The sequence below is a fragment of the Notamacropus eugenii genome, chromosome 1 (genome assembly GCF_028372415.1).
Source record: "Notamacropus eugenii isolate mMacEug1 chromosome 1, mMacEug1.pri_v2, whole genome shotgun sequence".
NCBI lineage: Eukaryota > Metazoa > Chordata > Mammalia > Diprotodontia > Macropodidae > Notamacropus > Notamacropus eugenii.
In genome coordinates, this window is record NC_092872.1 from 737179610 (window position 1) to 737199923 (window position 20314).

Here is a 20314-nt window from a genome sequence, read left to right on the forward strand (position 1 = left end):
ACACACACTCAACACTCACGCACACACACACACTCACTCTCGCGCAGCCTAACTCCCAGACGAAAGCTCAGGGTTAGAGCCCCACGTCACGCCTTGGACAGGCGAGCGCTCCCACTGCCCCGACCCCTCGGGAAGGCTCAGACAGCCCCGCCCCGCCCTGGGTCCCCCAGGACCGCACAGCCCGCTCCGCAGGCTGGAGGCTGCCCGCAGCGCCCCCGCAGCCACGCTCCCCCAGCACGGGCTCGCTCCTCCTCGGGGCGGGACCCCGGCGCTCCGCCCCCCCGGGTTTTGCGGAAATCAATTGCTGGCGAGACAATGAGGCCGTCACATGACGGGCCGGCCCGAGCCTGAGCCGGACGTGGCTGGAGTCCGGCCGAGCGCGCAGAGGGCTCGGGGCGCCGCGCGGTCGGGAGCCGGAGCCCGAGGCGGGGGTCGGAGCGCGGCGCCATGGCGCAGCTGTTCGGGGGCGTGGAGGGGTAAGTGCGGGGCTAGGGGCCCGGCCCGGAGGGCTGCCCCCTCCCGGAGGGGGGGTGGTCCAGGGGCGGCCCCGCTGGTCCAGGTACGTCCGCCCTCCTTTGTGATGGTGTGGGGGTGTGAGAGGGCGCTCGCAGCCCCTCCGCGTGACAGAGGGGGAAACTGAGGCGGAGAGAATGAAAGCCTCCGGCCGGGCGTCCGACGGCTGAGTCCGGATTGGAACCTAAGAGCCTTGTAAACACCCTTCTCCTACCTCCCTCCTTTCCCCAACGTCCTGGCGTTAAGCTGCTGGTGCGTGAGAAGCAAATAGTCTGTCCTCAGAGTGCTTCCTTGTACGTGGAAACAAGTATCTGCGAACTGGATAGACTGTATCCATCGGAGGTCGTCTCTGAAGGAAGGCACGGATCCTAGGAAGGCAGGAATGAGCGAGGGATGTTAGCCGAAAGAGGGCAGAGCGTTCCAGGGAGGGAGAGCCCGGGGTGGAGAGATACATGTGTTTTGTGGAAACGGGCGGGAGGCCAAGGCCACCGACTCCCAGTGCATGCAGTTACTTCCAGAGTAAGATTGGAAAGGGAGGGAGGGGCGGGCCAGGTTAGGAAGGACCTGAAAAAAAGGACTAAACGTGATTTTATATTGTTTTCTGGAGCTAACGAAGAACCACTGAAGTTTATTAAATATGGGGGTGATGTGGTCAAAACTGCACTTTAGAAAGGTCTATTTGACATCTGAGTGGAGGTTGAAAGTGCAGGCATGAGGGGATGAGGGGGAGTGGTCCAGAGCCAGAGGGAAAGAGATGAGAGATGATGCTGCAAAGGCAGGAGACTGGATGTAGAGGGGCAAGAGATAGCCAGGAGACCAGGGGCACCGGGAGGCCGGTGGTACCCCCTAGTAATAGGGAAGAAAGGAGAGTAGAATGGTTTAGAGGGAGAAATGAGTTCAGTTTTGGGCATGTGGAGTTCCAGAGGTCTTCCAATTCCAGATTTCTGAGAGGGTGTTGGAGATTGGAGGTCAGGGGAGAAGTAGTAGATCCTGTGAATCTGCTAATTCTTCCTTAAATCTCTCCTGAGCCCCACCCTCTGTTATCCAGGCTGCTACTCTGGCCCAAGGCTCTCTTCCCTTCCTGCCAGGATGGGTGGTAGCTGCCTTTTAATTTAGCAAACATTTATTCAATTCAGTTAGCATTCATTAATTCCTACTACAACCCAGGTACTGAATTAGATTCTGGAGATACAGAGATGAAAATCGAGCCACTTATGTCGCTTGGGGAAAACAGCATGTGCACAGATGAGTTGATAAAAGTGATAGAAGGGGGACAGGAAAATGCCATCTGGAGGATCAGGAACACCTTAAGTAGAAGGGGATGTTCTAAGAGGTGGAAGTGATAGAATATCACCTGTGTAGTGAGGAGAGAGGTCAGGTGAGTAACCCATCAGTTGGTTGGAATATGAGGCAGTGTAGCAGGATGGAATATGGAGAGATAGGTTGGATCTTCCACCCAGACATTCCTCAAATACTACTTTATCTCAGTTTCCTGTAGGGGCCCTAATCTTCTTATCTCAATTGGCTCTGGAGGGAGGGAGGAGAGTCTGCAGAGAGCCTGGTTGTTTTTAGTCACGTTCGTTTCTTCTTGACCCCATTTGGGGGTTTTCTTGGCAAAGATACTGGAATGGTTTGCCATTTCTTTCTCCAGCTCATTTTACAGAAGAGGAAACTGAGACAAGCAGAGTGAAGTGACTTACTCAGGGCCACACAACTAGTAAATATCTGAGGCTGGATTTGAACTCAGGAAGAGGAGTCTTTCTGTCTCCAGGTCCAACACTCTATCCACTTCCACTTGGACGCCTAGCTGTCCTTGAGGCTGAGTTCATTCCTATGACACTTGAGCTCACATGTTTAGAGTACTGTGAGTTATACTGAGATCTTTCTTTACTCTGGGGCAGGTGGTATGAGTGCAATTACCATTTTCCACATGAGGAAACAGAGAAGAGAGAAGTGATTTGCCCAAAGTCATACAGCTAGCCATTGTCAGAGCCAGGATTCGATCCTAGTTCCCTCCTGATCCCAAGTACGATGGGTACAATAATAATTTATGGATAGTCTAATCTGACTCTGTGTGTACTATTGGGTCACAGTTTTATACTTATACCTCATTGGATTATTGGGCTCTGGGAGTCATCTGGACCAACCCCCTTACTTGATACCAGCTCAGAGAGGGGAACTCAAGGTCACACTATGCTAGATTTGAACCAGTGGCCATTTACGTCATATCTAGCACGCCATACCACATTGTTCCTTCAGAGGGGGCTTGATCTTAAGAACACTGCATTGGGAGCCAAGACGCTGGGTTTCAGTTCCTTTCTTGCTGTTAGCTAACAGTATGGTCTTTGGGCATGTTGCTTCCTGCCTGGGCGTCCGTTTCATTTGTAAAATGAAGAGATGGAGAGGGATGATATCTAAGACCCCTTTAGACTGTGGCTGTATCCCTGGAAGTGATAGTTCCTTATTTCCCAGGGAGGCTGGGAACTGAGGCCCCTCAAGGGCCATGTGTGACATGCTCACGCAAGTCAGCTACAGCCGAGATCACAATCTGATTCCCAGGAATCTTGATGTAGAGTTATTAGGAGTGCCTTGCCCAGGGGCCTAAAGGCATTTAACTAGCAGAGGTAGGAAACTTGAATAGGATCTTCTGGAATTCTGCATAAAGGCCAACTGCTGTTACCAGAGGCATCTGTGACCTAGTGGACAGAGTGCAGGCTTTGGAGTCAGAAAGGCCTGGGTTCAGGTCTTACCTATACACCCACTGGCTACGTAATGCCAGCTAACTGCCTAAGATGATAAATAGTTCAGATCTACAGGGGGAATTTATTCACTGGGACTTCCCTGCATCAGTAACCCCACAGGTCTGGTCCTCTACTGTCCAAGATTAAGTGATCATACAAGTTCATGCTACAGGACCTCTCAGAGGAGAAAGGGAAACAGAGTCCCCATGGAATTAAGGGTAGGCCTTGACAGATGGGTAGGATTTGATGAAGAGGAGTTAGGATTGTATCTTCTCCATCAGACCAAGGGCTTCCTGAGGGCAGGGGCAGGTTCTCTGCCATCGAACCAGAGTTGAGTTTGAGTTTGGGCTGTTCCCTAGGGGGGCCACTCACTCCAAGGTCGTGCTGCTGAATGAAAAAGGAAAAATTGTATCTGAAGCTGAAGGACCAAGCACCAACCAATGGGTAAGACAGGGTTGGTGCTCACTTGAGCATCTGTGACCATATCATTCTGTGGCCTGGGAAAAAGCTCTGGAGAGGAAAGATTGGGAAAGGGACTGATGGGGGTGGGGGGGAGGTAGATGGGATGGTCCAAAGCCTTATTTAACTCCCTCTCTCTCCTGGGACCAGCTGATTGGGCTGGAGGAATGTGCAAAAAGGATCAATGACATGGTGAATGAGGCCAAGAAGAAAGCTGGGATCAGGGTCACTGTACCACTGCAAAGCCTGGTGAGTCTGGGGCAGAAGACCGAGGAGGGATTTGGGAAATGAAAAGCTAGGCCTACAGAATCCCCCAAGTCACCAGTAGGGGATAAATGAGCAGATAACAGGGCAAGAAAGCATGGATATCATTTAGTCTGACCCTCTCATCTAACAGGTGAGAAAACTGAGGTTGGAACTGCTAGATAGAGTGGACAGAGCACTGGCCCTGGAGTCAGGAGGACCTGAGTTCACTTACTAGCTGTGTGACCGTGAGCAAGTCACTTAACCCCAGTTGCCTCCAAAACAACAGAGTAAGAGAAAACTGAGGTCCATAGAGGTTAAGTGATCTGCCCAAGGTTAGGGACATCCATCAACCCTTCTAGGGTATCACACTGCTCCATGTTTTGCTAGCATGTCCCAAACCACACCCATTATTATCTCCTCAAAACAAGTTCTCCCTCCTGACTTCATTTCAGTATGAATTTATGAAGAGTTTACTGTGCGCCAGACCCTGTGTTAGGTGCTGGGGATTTTTGTTTTTGTACTGAATCATTTCCCCATGTGCCATCATATGTGCCAGAAGCAGGGGTGTGCACACAGGTCTTTCTGACTCCAAGGCTGGCCTAGTTAGATAGTGGGGGAGACTGGCTTGGTTGGAGTGGAGTTTGGATGAAGATGAGGCAGCAGAGGCAAATTGGAGCCAGGGGGAAAGACCCCTAACTTGTAGGATAAAGAGGTTGGGTGGGATTCTGCAGACAGTGAAGAATCTACTGAAGAGGGTTCTGGAGATGGCAGCACCATCCCTGAACTCAGACCTTTTCCCAACGGCAGGGCCTCAGCCTGAGCGGGGCAGAACAGAGCACTGCAGTGACCTCCTTGACTGAAAATCTGCAAATCCTGAATCCTCAGCTGAGTGACAACTACTACGTCTCTACAGATGCAGCCGGGTCCATTGCCACGGCCACAGCCAACGGTAAGAGCGGCCTCACTGACAGGGCCCCAGGACCTCTAACTTCGGATACTCAGAGGCCTGGCTCCCTCCAGAGTTCTCTGCTCCCTGGAGGAAACAGCTGGTACCAACTTCCTTAGGTCCTAAGCCTCACCCTAGACGTCCTCTGAGGGTCGTCCGACTTCACCTTCTGTCCCCCTCCAGGTAACCCAGAGCAGGGAGGGCAGGAGACAGATTTTGATGAAAGGGAAAAAGTGTTGGGGAGGAGTCCAAAGTTAGGGACCCTCTAGAGCAGGGCTTCAAGAACTTTTCTTGTGTCATGGACCCTCTCTCAGAATCATGTTTTTTAGTATATAAAATAAAGTATACATAAAATAGAATTATATTGAAATACAGATATCGGAATATTAAAAACAACAAATTCCTGGACTCCAAGCTAAGAACCCCTGCTTTGGAAGCAGAGAAATGTCAAAGAAGGAAAGTCAAAGTGACAGGGTTAAATGTTAGTGCAGAGTATGTCCAGATTAGGGTTTTTCTAAAGAAGGGGGATCTGGCAGCTAGCCAGGTGGTACAGTCCCTTCTAGGGTAGCCAGCCTACTGACTGGGAAATCCAGGGTTCAGATTATACCGTTTCTTTTCCAGATACAATCCTCACTCCTTGGGAAAAAGGACCCCACAAAATAAAGTCTTTCTGGGAGGATGTACTGTGTTATCCTCAGCAGAGGTCTGAAAACTCTCCTTAGCTGAAGAACAAGATTCCTGCCACAGATCCTCTAGGCTCCAGGGAGCAGGTGTTTAACTGTGTCTCTGCCAATGGAAAATTGCTGAGCCATGCCCTCTCTCCCTCCAGGTGGAGTGGTGCTCATTTCTGGGACAGGGTCCAACTGCAGACTGGTCAACCCAAATGGCTCTGAGGAAGGCTGTGGTGGCTGGGGACACATCATAGGTGATGACGGCTCTGGTGAGAATGGGAAATGGTGGGACGTCAGCTGTATCTCTCCCTGCCCAATGCCCTCAAGAGTAGAGGGTCATGGATTTGAACTCTGGTCTTCCTGACTCCAAGCCTGGAGCTCTCTCCCCTCATCCACCTAGCTGCCTACCTCTGGGAATCCCCTGTGATATTCCAACAAGGGGTTCTTCTACCTTTGCTTCCAATGAGAGAGAACCCACTCTTTTCCCCCCCACCCCCACGAGGCAGCCCACTGAGGCTTGTTCTGTCTTGTGGGGGCCACAGAACAAGTCTGAGTTTATCACCAGGCCCTTTAAGCCCCTTGAAGATTTCGATCATGCCCCACCTGAATCTTCTCCCCTCCAAGCTAAACACTCCCAGTTCCTTCCTCAGCCCTCCTAGTCTCCAGATGCTAACATGTCTCTGAGTGGACACCAGAGTACGGCAGAGTCACCACACTCCAACCACTCTGGAGATGATGGGACACCTTCCCCTAGGTCCCAGGTGGGGGTAGGATCGTAGGATTTTAGGTGGAGGGGACCTCAGAAATCATCTAATCCAACCATCTCATTTTACAGATAAGGAAACTGAGCCCCAAGGAAGGGAAGGGAAGTAACATGCCCGAGTTGGCGTAGATTGAATCTATATCCTCTGGTTCCAAATCCAGAGGCCTTTGCACCACATCCAGTTCTGACTTTACTGTGGCACCAGAGCCTTAGTCAGGAAGCCCAGACCTCTGGTGTCTGCCCTTATGCTCCTTTGCTGTGTGACTTACTGACCCTCTGGGCCTCAGCTTCCTCACTTGCACCACAGAGGAGACTAGCTCCCTTCTAGCCCTGAGCATACCCATTTCCTCCACAGCCTACTGGATTGCACATAAGGCAGTGAAGATAATTTTTGACAGCATGGATGGCCTGCAGGCATCTCCACATAATATAGACTACCTCAAAAAAGCCATGTACAACTACTTCCAGGTAAGTCTCTCCTCCCCCAAGTCTCATCTGTCCCAGGCTCTGTGCGGTGGAAGGGAAAGAGAAGAGCCAGTGGTAAGGAGAGGAGTACCTTCCCTACACCTACCTTGGCTGGGAGGGAAGGGGAGGAAGTCTACATTTTGTCACAGCAGGATTCTGGGTAGCACGATAACACATATACACACATGTAGCAAGAGGCTGGATAAATGGAGCCAGGATAATGTGAGCCTATAAAGATAGGTGAACAAGACCAGCTTACAGGTGTGTGGGTACAATGTCAGGGGCCATGAGCTTAGATACCTCTAAGTCCAACTTCTCCATTTTACAAGATGAGGAAAACAGAGGTGAAGAATTAGTCTGGCATCACCCACTCTCAGTGAAGCCCCTGCTGGCTCTTATATCACTGCTTCCCTTTCTGGATGTTCACCAACCACCTTTTAATAATCTAGTCTAGAATTTTCCCAGGAATCAAAGTCAAGCTCACTGGCCAAAAGTTTGCAGGCTCTTTTCTTTTCTTTTTTCGTTTTTGTAATTTGGGACATTAGTCCTCCTCTAGTCAACAAATTTGTTCTGTAAAATTTGGATTCAGTCAAGGCTACATTTAAGGACCTAGAAGGCCACATACGGCCTTAAGGCTGCAAGTTCCCCACCCCTGTTTTAGGTAGATACTTCTTACCATTATAAGGAATAATTCATTTATACCTAGGCTTTGAAGTGTTTTTAAGGAGTGTTGTATTTTGTCAAAATCTTTTTCTCTATTGATATTTTATGATTTTTGTTACTTTTCTTGACATAATTAATTATGCTAATAGTTTTTCTTAGGTTAACTCATCCTTGTATTCCTGGTGTAAATCCCACTTGGTCACAAGGTATAAGCTTTGTGATGTGTTGTTGTAGCTTCCTACCTGGGATTTTATTTAGGATTTTTGCTGCCCTGTTCATCAGTGAAATTGGTCTGTAATCTTCTTTCTCTGTTTTTGCTCTTTTTGGTTTCAGGAGCAGCACTACATTTGTTTCATAAAAGAAGTCTGGTAGGACTCCTTTGCCTATCATTCCAAATAATTTATTTAATATTCGAAGTTCATCTTTAGTAGAATTCAGTTACAAATCTATCTGGTCCTGATGCTTTTTTCTTAGAAAGCATGTTTAATGGCCTGTTTAATTTCTTTTTCTAAAACAGGTTTATTTAGATATTCTATTTCCTCTTCTGGTAATCTAGTTATTTTATCTTTTTGTAAATATTCTTCTGTCTCACTTAAATTGTTAAATTTATTAGGATATCATGCTATCCTTAGAATATCAAAAATAACTCCTAACTGCTTTGATTTCCTCTTCATTAGTGGTATATTCACCTTTTTAATTTTTGATACTGGTGATTTGATTTTTTTTTTAATTATTTAATTCTTGAGTACAGGTGGGGACAAAGTCTTGGACTGAAATTTCAGGAAGCTGTGTTTTTTTTCGGGGTGGACTCAAAACCTGAACACCTTCAATTCAGAGCTTCTTTCTAGGCCTTGGTTTTCTTCTGTCATAAAATGAAGGCTTTGATCTACACTCTAGATGGTCTCTGGTTTCAGGATGAAGTCTTAGGAATTAGCTTTTCCTACAAAAGAGGCTACTGGTTAGGAAAAAGGCAGAAGTGGATAGTAACCTGGAATGAATGTCTGGAGACCTAATTCTAGTGCTGGCTCTAGGAGATTGGTGGCCTGGGACAGGTTCTGTCCCCTGTAAGGGTCAGTCTATTCATTTGTAAAATGAGGGCGTTGGACTAGATGATCCTCAGGTGCATTCTCTGGTAATTCTGTGGCTCTGATTCTGTTAAGGTCACTTTGAGCCTTTAACAATACAGTTCTCAGGTTTCATAGAATTTCTATGATGAAGTCCAGTCATTCCTCCAGTGGTCTTCAGACCATACAGCTGCCCCTCCTCATGATGGGACTGGAGGGCTGCCTGGGAAAGCTTTCTTTTCTGTCCCCTCAGGTGTCTGACCGGATGGGACTCCTCAACCACTTATATAGAAACTTTGACAAATCCAAATTTGCTGGATTTTGCCGGAAAGTTGCAGAAGGTACAGGAGGGATGGGGTGGGAAGCATCCCCTTGTGGTCTTGTCCAGCTTGGTTCCTGCAGGGCCCCCATAAGGGGAAGGGCAGGTAGCAGAGATGGGAATCAGGAATCAGACCTCACTCCAACCAAACCCCATCAACTTTTGTCCTACTCTGGAAACTTTGTTGAACTTTTTTTTTCTATACACACACATACACACACACACACACACACACACACACACACACACACACACACACACACACACACACACACACACACACGCATACACGCATTTCCATATCCGCAGATCACACAAAGATGATTTTCTATGAAACTGAATCTCCATTTCCTTGTGTGCTTGTAAAGAATATGTATGATTTCTGCATATTATTTTCATAACTGCCTTGCTTGTCTGGGCTTCATTTTGAACTTTTTTCTGTTCTCTGTGCATTTAAACAAGTATTTCCTTGGCTCTCTTCCTGTTGCTCAATTTTTTCATCTTTCCAATGAACAGATTGGACTGAATGATTTTTTTAAGGCTTGGCCTCACTCTAAAACATGTTCTCTTTCAGTAGGCCCAGGTCACTGAGCACCCGTCTCTTTCTGGAAAAAGAGGCAGCAATAATGAAAAACCAAAACCAAAACCAAAACTTTGGACTTTGATAAAACTTTTCCCTGACTTCCTTCTTTATTTTCCCTTAAATCCAAAAGAGCTAAAATTTACTGGTTCTAGACCAGCCCCAAGAGTCCTTCCCACCTCCACGTACAATATATCACCAAATGCTGACTGTTTTGTATGTTCACCATGCCCACTGCCACCACCCTCTGACTAGCCCTCATTGCCACCCCCTGGGCTGTTGCAATGCTGGCCATCAGGGATTCCTGCATTCGCTCTTCACACTCAGTGGCTGCTAGATCAAGCTTCTTCATGCATGGAATTGGAACTGACCATCTGTTCTTTTGCTCAGAAGTTCTCACTGGATCAGGTTTCTCCAGCTCCCCATCGCAGTAACTTCATATCTCTCTCCTCTTCCGTTCCTTGAAGTGTCAGGGTCGGACACATAAGAGATGCTCTGTAAAGCCCTGATTCTATGATGTATAGGTGAATGAATGAATGGCTAGACAAAGCTGAGCCCAGGCTTTCTGGTTCTTCAGTTCCCTTGCTTTTCCATTTTAGGTGCTTATGAGGGTGACACCCTCTGCCGTTACATTTTTGAGAAGGCTGGAGAATTGTTGGCCAGACATATACTGGCTGTGTTACCCAAGATGCATGTGGTAAGTGGAGGTGGGGAATGGGGAAGCTGGGCACTGTGGGGCTGGGCAATAGACAAGCAAAGAAATAACCATCTTCATGGTTGCTGAAAATGAGCCTCACTTTGACTCCATTTATCTCTATCTATTCTAGCTCCTTGTCCCCATTCACCCACATCTCTGTCCTTCTCTCACTTAACCTGAGTTTGTTTCTTCAAGAGGCAGCATGATGTAGTAGACAGATGGCTGGCCTTGGAGTTAGGAAGCCCTGACTTACATAATGGCCGGGTGGGAGACCCTGAGGAGCTTACTTCCCCTATAGAGATCCTTGGGCAACTTTCTAATTCACTCCAATTCAGCAAGACTTAATTATTTTTAGGCACTGTGCTGAGAACAGAAAGAAACAAATAATGCCTGCCCTCAGGGAGCTCACATTGTATAGGAGAAACCTCACAAGTGCTTAATAAATGTGCCCTCTATCTATGCAGATGAGTAAATATAGAGTAGGGAAAGGAGTTGGGGGGAGGCATGAACAAGGTGGGGATCAGGAATTGCTGAGGAAGCTCTGGAGCCGAACCTTGAAAGAAACTAGGCCTTCTTACAGGGGGGTGAGAAGGGAGTAGTTACAGGCCTGGGAGAACAGCCTGTATAAAGTCAGGGGATAAGCTGTTGTGTAAGGAGAAGAGCCCATTTGGGCTAAAAACAGACTTACGTATACAGGAACTGCCCATCTCCACTGAGAGCAGATACTGCCACACAGGAAGTTCCCTGGAATAAATCACAGGGCTAGACTCCCCTCCCCCAACACACATACACACACTTTGTAAAGGGGAGTGGTAGAGCATGGCAGACAGAGAACACTGGGTATGCAGACAGTGGGTCTGAGTTAGAATCCTTGTTCTGCCCCTTGATAGCTCCTGTGGGACCTGGTCTACCTTGGCCAAGATACTTCATTGGCCTGACCTGTTTCCTCCAATATAAAATGAAGGTATTGGACTAAATGATCTCCAAGTCCTGAATTCCTCTGACCTCCCATTAACCCCCATCCACCACTTCCAACCACTTTGAGGCCCCCTCAGTCTGGGAGTTATGGGAAGAGGCCAGGCTGCTGAAAGACCCAGAGCTGGTAGCTTCTCCCTTCTCAGAGTCAGCATTAGTAATAACTCTCTCATCTCCCCTCAGATGCTTTTCCACGGGCCACTGGGCCTCCCCATCGTTTGTGTAGGCTCCGTATGGAAGAGCTGGGAGCTGATGGAAGAAGGTGAACAGGGATCCGAGTGAGGAGCAGGCAGGGAGGGGTGAGAGGAATGGGCCCAGCCACCACATACTACCCAAGGAAATCTGCCACACCTGAGCTTCTGGACAGTGCCCCATGGCCTGCCCAGTGCCCAAACCCTTGTTCTCTCTCCCATTTTAGCCTTTGTCTCCACTCTGACCGAGGGAAGGTATGTCCAGAAGGCATTCTCCAAGTTCACCCTGCTCAAACTGAAGTACTCCTCTGCCCTGGGGGGAGCCAGCTTGGGGGCTCAGTTTATAGGGAAGGTCCTTCCCCTGGAGTATAACAACCATGTGGATATCTTCTTTGAACACACCTTCCTTAGTTAGGGCCGGCGTTTCCACTGTAAGGCCAGTGGACATCAGATGCTGAAAACTAAAATGCTTTTGTTAATGAATAAAGAAGCTAAAATTTATTAGGACTTTATCCGTATATCAGAGCGAGGTCCAGAAACCATGTCACATAACTGGAGAGTTGGAGAGATCCTCATGTTGAGTTCAACCTATACATAAAAGGCCTCCTTCCTCCAGGGCACCCCACAGGTGGCTGACCGGTTTCTGCTGGAGCCAACCACCTTGGGAGGCTGCCCATCTCCCTTTTGGACCTTTCTAATTGTTTAGATTTTTTTTTTCTTGATTTCAAGCTTAAATCTGCCTCTTTGCGTCATCTATCTACTGCTCCTAATCATCCTCTGGTCTGACCTTGCTGTGAACATCCTGGAAAACAGCATTTCTCCCTGAGCCTTTTCTCCAGCCAAAGCTTCTAGGCCCTTCAACCAGTCTTCAATGGAATGGACCCAAGGCCCTTCACCATCTTGGCTGATCACTTGCCTTAAGTTGTAGTTGCTAACACTCAGATGAGGTCTGATTGGGGACTTAGCACCACCTAGATGATGCAGCCAGTGTCCCCATCACCCTGTTGTCCTTCCCAGGTCTCTTTCTGAACTACTTCCCCAATCTTAAACTGGATGAAGTTGATTTTTGTCCCAAGAGTAAGGCTTTGCATTTATTCTTGTTAAGCTTCATCTGATTTGATTGAACCTAATTCTAGCATTTTTCTGCCTGTCACCCAGTGGTGGGTTAGTTATCTACCAGCGGTGTAACCTGCAAATGTGAGAAACATACCATCTGTGCCTTTGCCCAAGTCATTATCATCCCTATTTGAATGATACCTACTAGGGGTAAGGTAGTGTGCCTCAGGCAGGATTTTAATTCAGGTAACTTCCAAGTCAAGCACTCTATCCACAGTGTCCCCTACTACCTGCTTCTGAATCAGTCACATATGAAAGAAAATAAACCATCTTTGCTCCTGTCTTCAGACATGCTGCTTTAATGCCAGGTCTCTTCCTTGGCCTAGCTCTAAAAACAGTTCCTGCCACCTGTTGGAAAGAACCAAGGCCTGAGAGTCACCCCACCTGTATTCCCTGCTAGCCTGGCAGTCATTTGAGCCTCAGTATGCTTATCGGTAGGGTGTCCTTACTACACATGATAGGAGAAAATACCCAGCAAAAGCCAATGCTCAATCCGTGGCTTCCTGGTCACCCAGCAGCATAAAGGAAATTGGAGGTCTTTCCTCTTAGCCAGTGTTCAAGGGTGCATGTGAGTCACCACCCCCTGCTCTGCTGGCCAGGAGAGGGGCCGGCATCTCTTTGAACCAATTGTTTTGTCCTCCTTTTTCCACGTTAAGGCTAAGTAAACCTCTTATTACCAGGCAGACGTTCTCTGAATGTCTCCTTTGACTCCAATCTTGACCCTGAGCCACAAGAACAAGGAGAAAAATGATTTATAAGCCATGAGTCCACTGCCATCTTTGGCATTTGAGAGTACCACTGACTTCTTAAAATGCTGACATTGATAAAATAACTAATTACCCAGAAATTATGTCTCTCAAACTTTTATGTCTCACCCGCCTCAGTGAGGTGTGCCTACTACACTACACTCCCTACAGATAAGGCTATGGAGAAGACACAGTTCAGATTTTTATTAAGTCCCTTTGTGCAAGACCTAGATTCAGATTTCACCTCTGACCCTAGTTCTGTGACCCTCGGTCTCTATGTTCCTTCTAGGCAACTCCCTCCGTGTATGAGATGCTGAGATGGTGGTTACTGCTCTCCACAATCCCCCCACCCCACCCCTGAATATCACAGACTCCTTGTCAAAAGATCCCATTATTTCATAGTTGACAGTGCCAAAATGTTGGCATTTGGGCCCCATAACGTACAGTCTATAATAAAGCTGCTTCCCCAATCAATAAGCATTGAGGTGCCTACTGTGTCAGGCTCTGTGCTAGGTCCAGCAGATAGAAAAAGTCCCCACCTTGAAGGATTTTACACTTTGTTGGGGCTCATGTTGCATCCACGTAGAAGTCCATTCAGAATATAGACAGGCTGGTGGCCAATGGCCTGAGCTTCAAAGAATTAGGTGAGGAGGAGGAGCATTGTAGCCATGGAGAACCTCCTGCACAGAAGATGGAAAGGTATGTGAGGCGCCTCAGGGCCAGTCTGGCTGGCCTATGCAGATCATTACCTCATCTGCAAATGGCCATAGCTATGAACTATCAACTATGATGCGTTAAGAACACAGATGAAAAAGGAGCAGTCCCAGCCTCCTCTGGGAACTGACATGAAGGGGAGAGAGAACAAATGTGGAAAGATAGGCTAAGCCTAGAGGTCACAGGGAGCTCTGGAACTTCTCAAGCACGGGAGGGACACAATCACCCTAGGCCAAGGACACAGGACTTCTTGATGAGGGGAATCTTTCACAAGATCTTTGCTCATCACATCTCCCTGAGGAAGGCAGGGCAGATGGGATTCTCACTGGACACGTCATGTCACTAGGGTGTATGAAAGGGTCTAACTTGGGTCGGATGTCCACTGCTCCGAAGAACGAGGAGTGGAGCCACCACAAGGGACAGACTTCCGCTTCTAGAGTCAAGTGAGACCTAGGTTTGTCCCAACTAGTTGTGTGACCACGGCAGATTCACTGTTGGGTAAACTGGTTTCCCCACCAGAAACTATAGATGCTGACCTCGTTGGGGAGGAGAGGTTTTTAAGGATCAAATGAGACGCTGTCCCTAAAGCATTTTGTAATCCATAAAGCCATTATGCTGATGAAAGCTATTCTCACCATCCCCATTTTGGATAGGGACACTGAGGCAGACAGGTGAGATGAACTTTCCTTGGGCCATGTATCTGTCAAGTGTCGGTACTGCAATTTGAACCTAGCACTCCTTCTTCTAGCCTAGGGCTCTTCAATGTGCTGATACTACCTACTCCTAGGACTGGGAGAGGCAGGACCTAGTTCCTATGCTTTCTCCCCATCTCCCTCTGCCCACGGCTGTTTCACAGGGGCCAGTGGCTAGGCTTTTTGTCCAGATAGGCAGCTACTGACCCCCTCCTCACTTGGAGTGAGCTAGGCTCACCTGCTTCCCTATCTACTAAGCAATCACAAGAGATGTTGGTATTCTATGCCAGGCTCTGGTGATGGACAGAGATGAAATGGCTCCTTCCTACCGATAGACTTCCCTTCCATGGAGATCTCATCCAAGTGCCCAAATATGAAGTAATCTGGGGGGTAGGGGAATGGGTCAGGAAAACTTCAGGTAGAAGGTAACAAGGGATTCTAAGAAATAAAGAGGAGAGAAGGCATTCAGGCTTGGGACATGTTTTATAAAGACGCAGGGATTGCAATGGAGTGTTTTATATGAGAAACACCCCAAAAGTCCAGGATGCCTGAATCACAGAGAATGGAAAGGGGGCACTGGATGAACATGAATGGAAAAGTAAGTTGGCATCCTTCTCATGAGGTAGTAATCTCCTTGGGGACCAGGAGCCCTAACTATTCTAACCTTTGCACAGGGCTGCACACAGCCTTCTGAAACAGCAAAGCATACTCACACAGTGAAGCAGGGGACCTTGGGCCAGAAAGGTGTGGAGAGAAGGTGGTAGGAGTCCTTAGTCTTTGCTGCAGACTTCAGAGCAGTTGAGATTGATGTAGGAAGGACCCACGCAGAAGGACTGACTACCACAGCTGATCATTGCCTTCTCATTTTATTGAAATTTTCAAGAGCTGCCATTTGGTTTGAATAGCAAAGTTCAGAAAACAACTTTTTTTCCCCTTTTTGACATTTTTATGAAAAAAAAATTCAATTTTAAACTTCTGTTCTCCCTCTCCCAACAAAATATTGTAGACAGCTCTTCACCCAACTACTATGTAGCACGTGTTTCTCCAAAGTGCTTTTGAATATTTCTGCAAGACATGAACTGCAAGAGCCACACCCGAAAGTCTACCCCCCACCCCCGGGAGGCTGCAGGGACAAGAGGCAACAAGGGGCCAATTCCAGCAGCAGCAGCTCAAAAAGGTAGTCTAGACACCCCAGTATGTGCCTCCTTTGTTGTTGGAGCTCCCCTGGAGCCCCTTTTCTCCCTCCTCTGCCTTCCCCCAACCCCAGCAAACAAAGGCAGCACAATCCGTGGAGGGAGGTCACCACATTGATCAGAACACTGGGCTGGAGAGGCGGCTCTACTCGGTGCTTTCAAGTTCTGTCCATTTGTTGCTCCATGATCTACCCCATCATTAGGTGCCCTGGAAGTCACCAGGGCTGTTTGCACAGAGGGAAGATGGGATCGGAGCCTTTCAATGAGAAGCAAAAGTTGTCATTTAAAAAACAAACACAAACTTTCTGGCTCCTGGAAAATAGTGTATGAAATGAAACTGGCTCTGAAGGGTCTTTCCTTTGGAGGGAGCCAGGTCTGGGCCACTTTCTGACTGTTCCTATGGCTCTTCTTGAGGTAACGGCAGCTGAAAGCCAAGGTGTGCTTTGTGTTTGTGATGAAGGATCCTCATCAGAGCAGCAAACAGGAAGGGCTCTGAATTCTTAGACAGGGCACAGTTATCATTCAGTAATGGCTACAGTAAACTCTGTATTTTTATAGTTTTAAAGAACCAAAGTTTCTGCTTTTGCCATGTGCTTCTATTTTCCAAGTGGAAGTGACCAGCATGGGAACAATTAATTGGACAAATGAGTGTGCTTAGCAACAGGAAGACCTCAAGGTCTTTCCTCTGCCCCAGGGACAGGCATGTGAGCTGGGAAACCTACAAGGCCCGTGTGCTCAGCCTCCTGTACAAGACTGGCAGGGGGAGAGAAAATCAAAGGGCTAATGGGAAATGCAAGACACTGTTTCCTTCTTGCAGGTCCAACTCCCTTAGCAAGGAGGGATGGAAAAAATATATAAATGTATGTATATATGTATATGTATACATGCACACATAGATATTCCCCTCTTCCCCCTGCCCCAGAACTTTGTTATTAGACTGTTGTCTAGAACTGCAACTCTAGTCTGTGACAGTGGAAGGTGCAGTGGATAGGCTTCCACAAGTCACTGGAGATAACCAACCATCAGAACTGGACATTCCCATGGGATCTGGGGGGAAACGAGGGAGGAGGTCAGCCAGTGCAAACTAGAAAATAAGTCTATAGCTAAAGCCCCTTTCTTACTTCCCCTTCTGCCTACCTCTCCAAATTACTAATTTGGTACAGCCAGGAGTTAAGGGGGTAGCACAAAGCCGTGAGACCCCCAAGATCTGACCATCCCTTCCAGGCTGGTCCATCATTTCTCAACATGTCCACTGACCTTCCCACCAATTCAATCACACTCTTTTCAAGGCTCTGACACACCACATATTAAGGCTAGAGCCTGCTTCTGTACTCTATCCCCATCCAGTGTTCTTATGTGTAGACTGTCAGTGTCACTCTGGACAAGAAAAGCGCTATTCCATCTCTCTCTTCATCTTTCTTCTCACACAACCAACCATTCAAACCACAGCAGTTTTGCCCACCATCTGCACTGACCTTGAGTTCCCTCATCTCCACTTTCTGCTGCCATCACAACAATGCTGGACATTTCTTGAAAACTCTAAACATGCATAACGGCAAACTTAATCAACATTGCTGCTACTTGGCCTCCCCAAACACCCTAATTTACCGATGCTTAGGGGGCATGATTCAAGCTTTTCATGTGTTTCTGGTTCCTATCTGCCACTCCCCCCACACTCTCGAGTCTCAGTCTCCGCACCGGCAATGGGGATCTGAAGTCAGAACCTAAGGAGATACCAGTAAAGTCTGCAGCTGGGATTGAGGGGAAACCTGAAAAGGCAAAGGTGACTGCCACCATTTTAAAGAGAGAATTTAAAAAAAAAAAAACCTCTCAGTGAGGAATTCTTCTTAATCATTAAACCGATCCTGAATTATAATCCCTCCTAACTTAGGATTTCTAGGCTTGACCAGGACCCAGGGTTAAGTGCATACAAAAGCCAGTACTGGAGAAGCAGCTGGGCCTGGAGCCAGGAAGACCTGAGTTCAAATCCAACCTCAGACACTTATTAGCTGTGTGACCTGGGTAAATCACTTAGCCTCTGTCTGCCTCATTTTCCTCACTGTAAAATAGAGAGGTTGGACTCAATGGCCTCTAAGGTCCATTTCAGCTTTATTCTATGACCCTACAACTATACAAGTTCCATTTCCAAGTAAAAGATACTGAAGTTGAAATAAATCATCACTTAGGCCCAACCCCTTCTAAAGAGGCCTCTAAAATACAAGCTTTACCTTTCAAGGGGCTCCTCCTCCTCCTCCTCTCCCCACAAAGCTCAAAGGAGCCACCCCTTCCCATCCCTGCCCCCCACTCAATTTGGGACAGCAACAGGGGCTAGCTGGGTGAAAAGAAGGCAGCCAGGGAGATCAATGGGGAGGATCTGAATGAACAACCTGCCACCAATGAAAAGTTGCTCCCCTGGCTTCCAAGGAAGCCTGGTACCAAAGGCTCCTCTGCCCACAGGGATATGGTACTGGCCAAATAGGCGACGGGATAGAGATTGTGTTGGCAGAAGGCCAAGACCCCGGAAGCAGGACAGAGGAAAGGGCTGGGGCTCCAGGTCACCCATGAAGCCCTTCCACCTGCACCCCTGATTGTAGATGATGGTTACTTAAAGCCACCATCCCCTTCCCCATCACAACTACCCCTAAAGGCTCAGGAAGTGCAGCGAGACCTTATTTCATAAGCTCCCTGACCCTCTGGGATCTGGGTATATAAACAGGAGTATCTGATGCCCAGAGTTGAAAGTGGCATGCTATCATCTCTAGTTAAGGCAGGGATGGAAGGAGACCCTGCTGGCATCTCTGAATGGGCGACCTGCTCTCCGAGGAGTAGTGCTCTGTACCCAGCCAAGACTGGGAGACAGTTTTCTCCAAATGAGCAGGGCAAAAAATACCAGGGTACATTATGGAAGGAAGAGAAACAGTCCAGAGTTTTAAAAAATGACCCTAATCTGGCTCGTCAAGAAATCAAAGGCTTTTGAAGAGTGGCTCTTCTCATCAACAGCTTGGGCATTCCAACATGCTCCCAGCTATGCCAAAGTGGTCATCTGTTCTTCCTGGCTGCCCCCAGAGCTACTGCACAGGCACCCAGATGTGGTGGCAAGTGCTAGGCCTCAGAGGGAAGGAAAGTTTGGCAGGCTTCTTTCCCTGACCACGACAGCTAGTGTTTGGTTAAGTCTCTCTCATGAGTAGGAGGAACAAAGACCCCCTCTGGTAAGGAGGAGCACCCAAGGAGACACACAGGATGCTAGCATGTGTAACAGCCTCAGCAGGTCTGGCAGGACAGACATAACAGACAGGGAGGTGAATGTGCCCCTCCCCTCGCATCCAGGGAGGGACCCATGTGAATAATAAGAACTAGCCTGGAGAGAAATCTTTGGACATCACCCACCCTGCTGTGTACAGTGCCCAGGGAATAAAGCCTTTATGAAGAAGAAAGCTGGCAGAGGTAAAGACAGTACCAAACGCTAACAGAGGTAAGTATTGTGAAAATCACAGTTGTGCAGCTCGACTTCTGAGTTAAAATCATCCTCACAGGAATTCCCTAGGCCTGAGCTGCGCGGTGGTAACACTGTCTTAAAAGCCAAGGGAATCATGGGGGAGAGGAGGCAGAAGAAGGGCCAGGATGCTGGAGGAGGAGATGGCCAACTGACCCCACTGTTCTTTTTCCTTCCCATACAATGAGACTGAAGATGGCTATAAACAGACAGTTAAGAGCTCCATCGTAGGACCCCAAGGACCAGAGACCTTGGCAATGACGACTTTTGAAAGGAGAATTCATGACTGATTGCATCCTGCTGCTCAGGCTGTGCTCTCTGGATGTCCTAGGATGGAGTTCTTTGTAGAGAGAAAAGGAGGTTGACAGAAGTTCCACCAGGCCCCCTCTGGGTATGGGAGTGTGGAACTCACCTCTCCTCCCCACTCTCCCTTCTTCCTCCTCCTCACCCAGCTCAGTGGATATGGGAAGGAATTCTTCAGGTTCTCCTTGAATCGGATGAGTCTGCTGCAAGATGGGAAGGGCATTCTCTAAATACTAATCCTGGAAAAAGATGCTTAACACATACAAACATCCTCTACAGAAGGGAAAGGAAAGACAAGTAGGCTGCAATCCTCTCACACAAAAACAAACAAAAAAAGGAAAAAAGAGCCATTATGTTAAAAGAAAAAGGGAAAAATAGAAAGAAAACATAAAAAAACAATCCAAAGTGTCCAAATGCAGGCTAGCAGAACAAAAGAGAGACGCAGAAGCTTGTCCATAAGATTGCCCACGTTAGAGTGACTCGATTCACAGTGTCGAGCTCTTCCTTTCCCCTCCCCTGAGCACCCCCCACCCCCTCCAGCCCCCGCCTCTTTGTGCAGTTTTGTGCCTGGAAAGAGGGTCCCCCAAGTCCTCCTGAAAGGTTTCAGGAAGATTCAGTACTTCACTCCTGGAATAAACTCCTTGGCATCGGGGTTCAGGTTACTTTTGCTCTGAAATGAGGAATCAAAAGAAGATGGTTAAGAACCAGAAGTCAGAGATCCTAACCAGCTCCTAGCACTGATGTCTCCTGTGGAGGCAGCCCAA

The 20314-nt window shown here is 47.9% G+C and overlaps 2 protein-coding genes across 16 annotated transcripts in view; one reads left to right on the plus strand and one right to left on the minus strand.

Moving 5' to 3' along the window:
* Positions 1 to 249: 249 nt before the first annotated feature.
* NAGK (N-acetylglucosamine kinase) lies at positions 250 to 15831 on the plus strand. 9 transcript variants are annotated; one of them, XM_072636230.1, is made up of 10 exons: positions 250 to 476; positions 3614 to 3698; positions 3864 to 3962; positions 4767 to 4908; positions 5735 to 5845; positions 6695 to 6807; positions 8785 to 8872; positions 10030 to 10127; positions 11286 to 11401; positions 13445 to 15831. In XM_072636230.1, exons 1-9 carry the CDS (start codon positions 448 to 450, stop codon positions 11382 to 11384), a joined length of 864 nt encoding a protein of 287 aa, XP_072492331.1. In that variant the 5' UTR covers positions 250 to 447; the 3' UTR covers positions 11385 to 11401; positions 13445 to 15831. The 9 variants fall into 9 exon arrangements, with proteins under 9 accessions (XP_072492331.1, XP_072493118.1, XP_072491523.1 ...); XM_072637017.1 differs by having other exon boundaries at positions 11286 to 11364; XM_072635422.1 differs by lacking the exon at positions 13445 to 15831 and adding an exon at positions 11521 to 11794.
* The window catches only part of PAIP2B (poly(A) binding protein interacting protein 2B), a 65084-nt gene continuing 60181 nt past the window's right edge, over positions 15412 to 20314 (minus strand). For all 7 annotated transcript variants that reach the window (XM_072641403.1, XM_072638196.1, XM_072639081.1 and 4 more), the window contains exon 4: positions 15412 to 20220. In XM_072641403.1, coding sequence (XP_072497504.1) covers positions 20164 to 20220 — 57 coding nt within the window. In that variant the 3' untranslated portion in view covers positions 15412 to 20163. The remainder of the gene's footprint in view (positions 20221 to 20314) is intronic.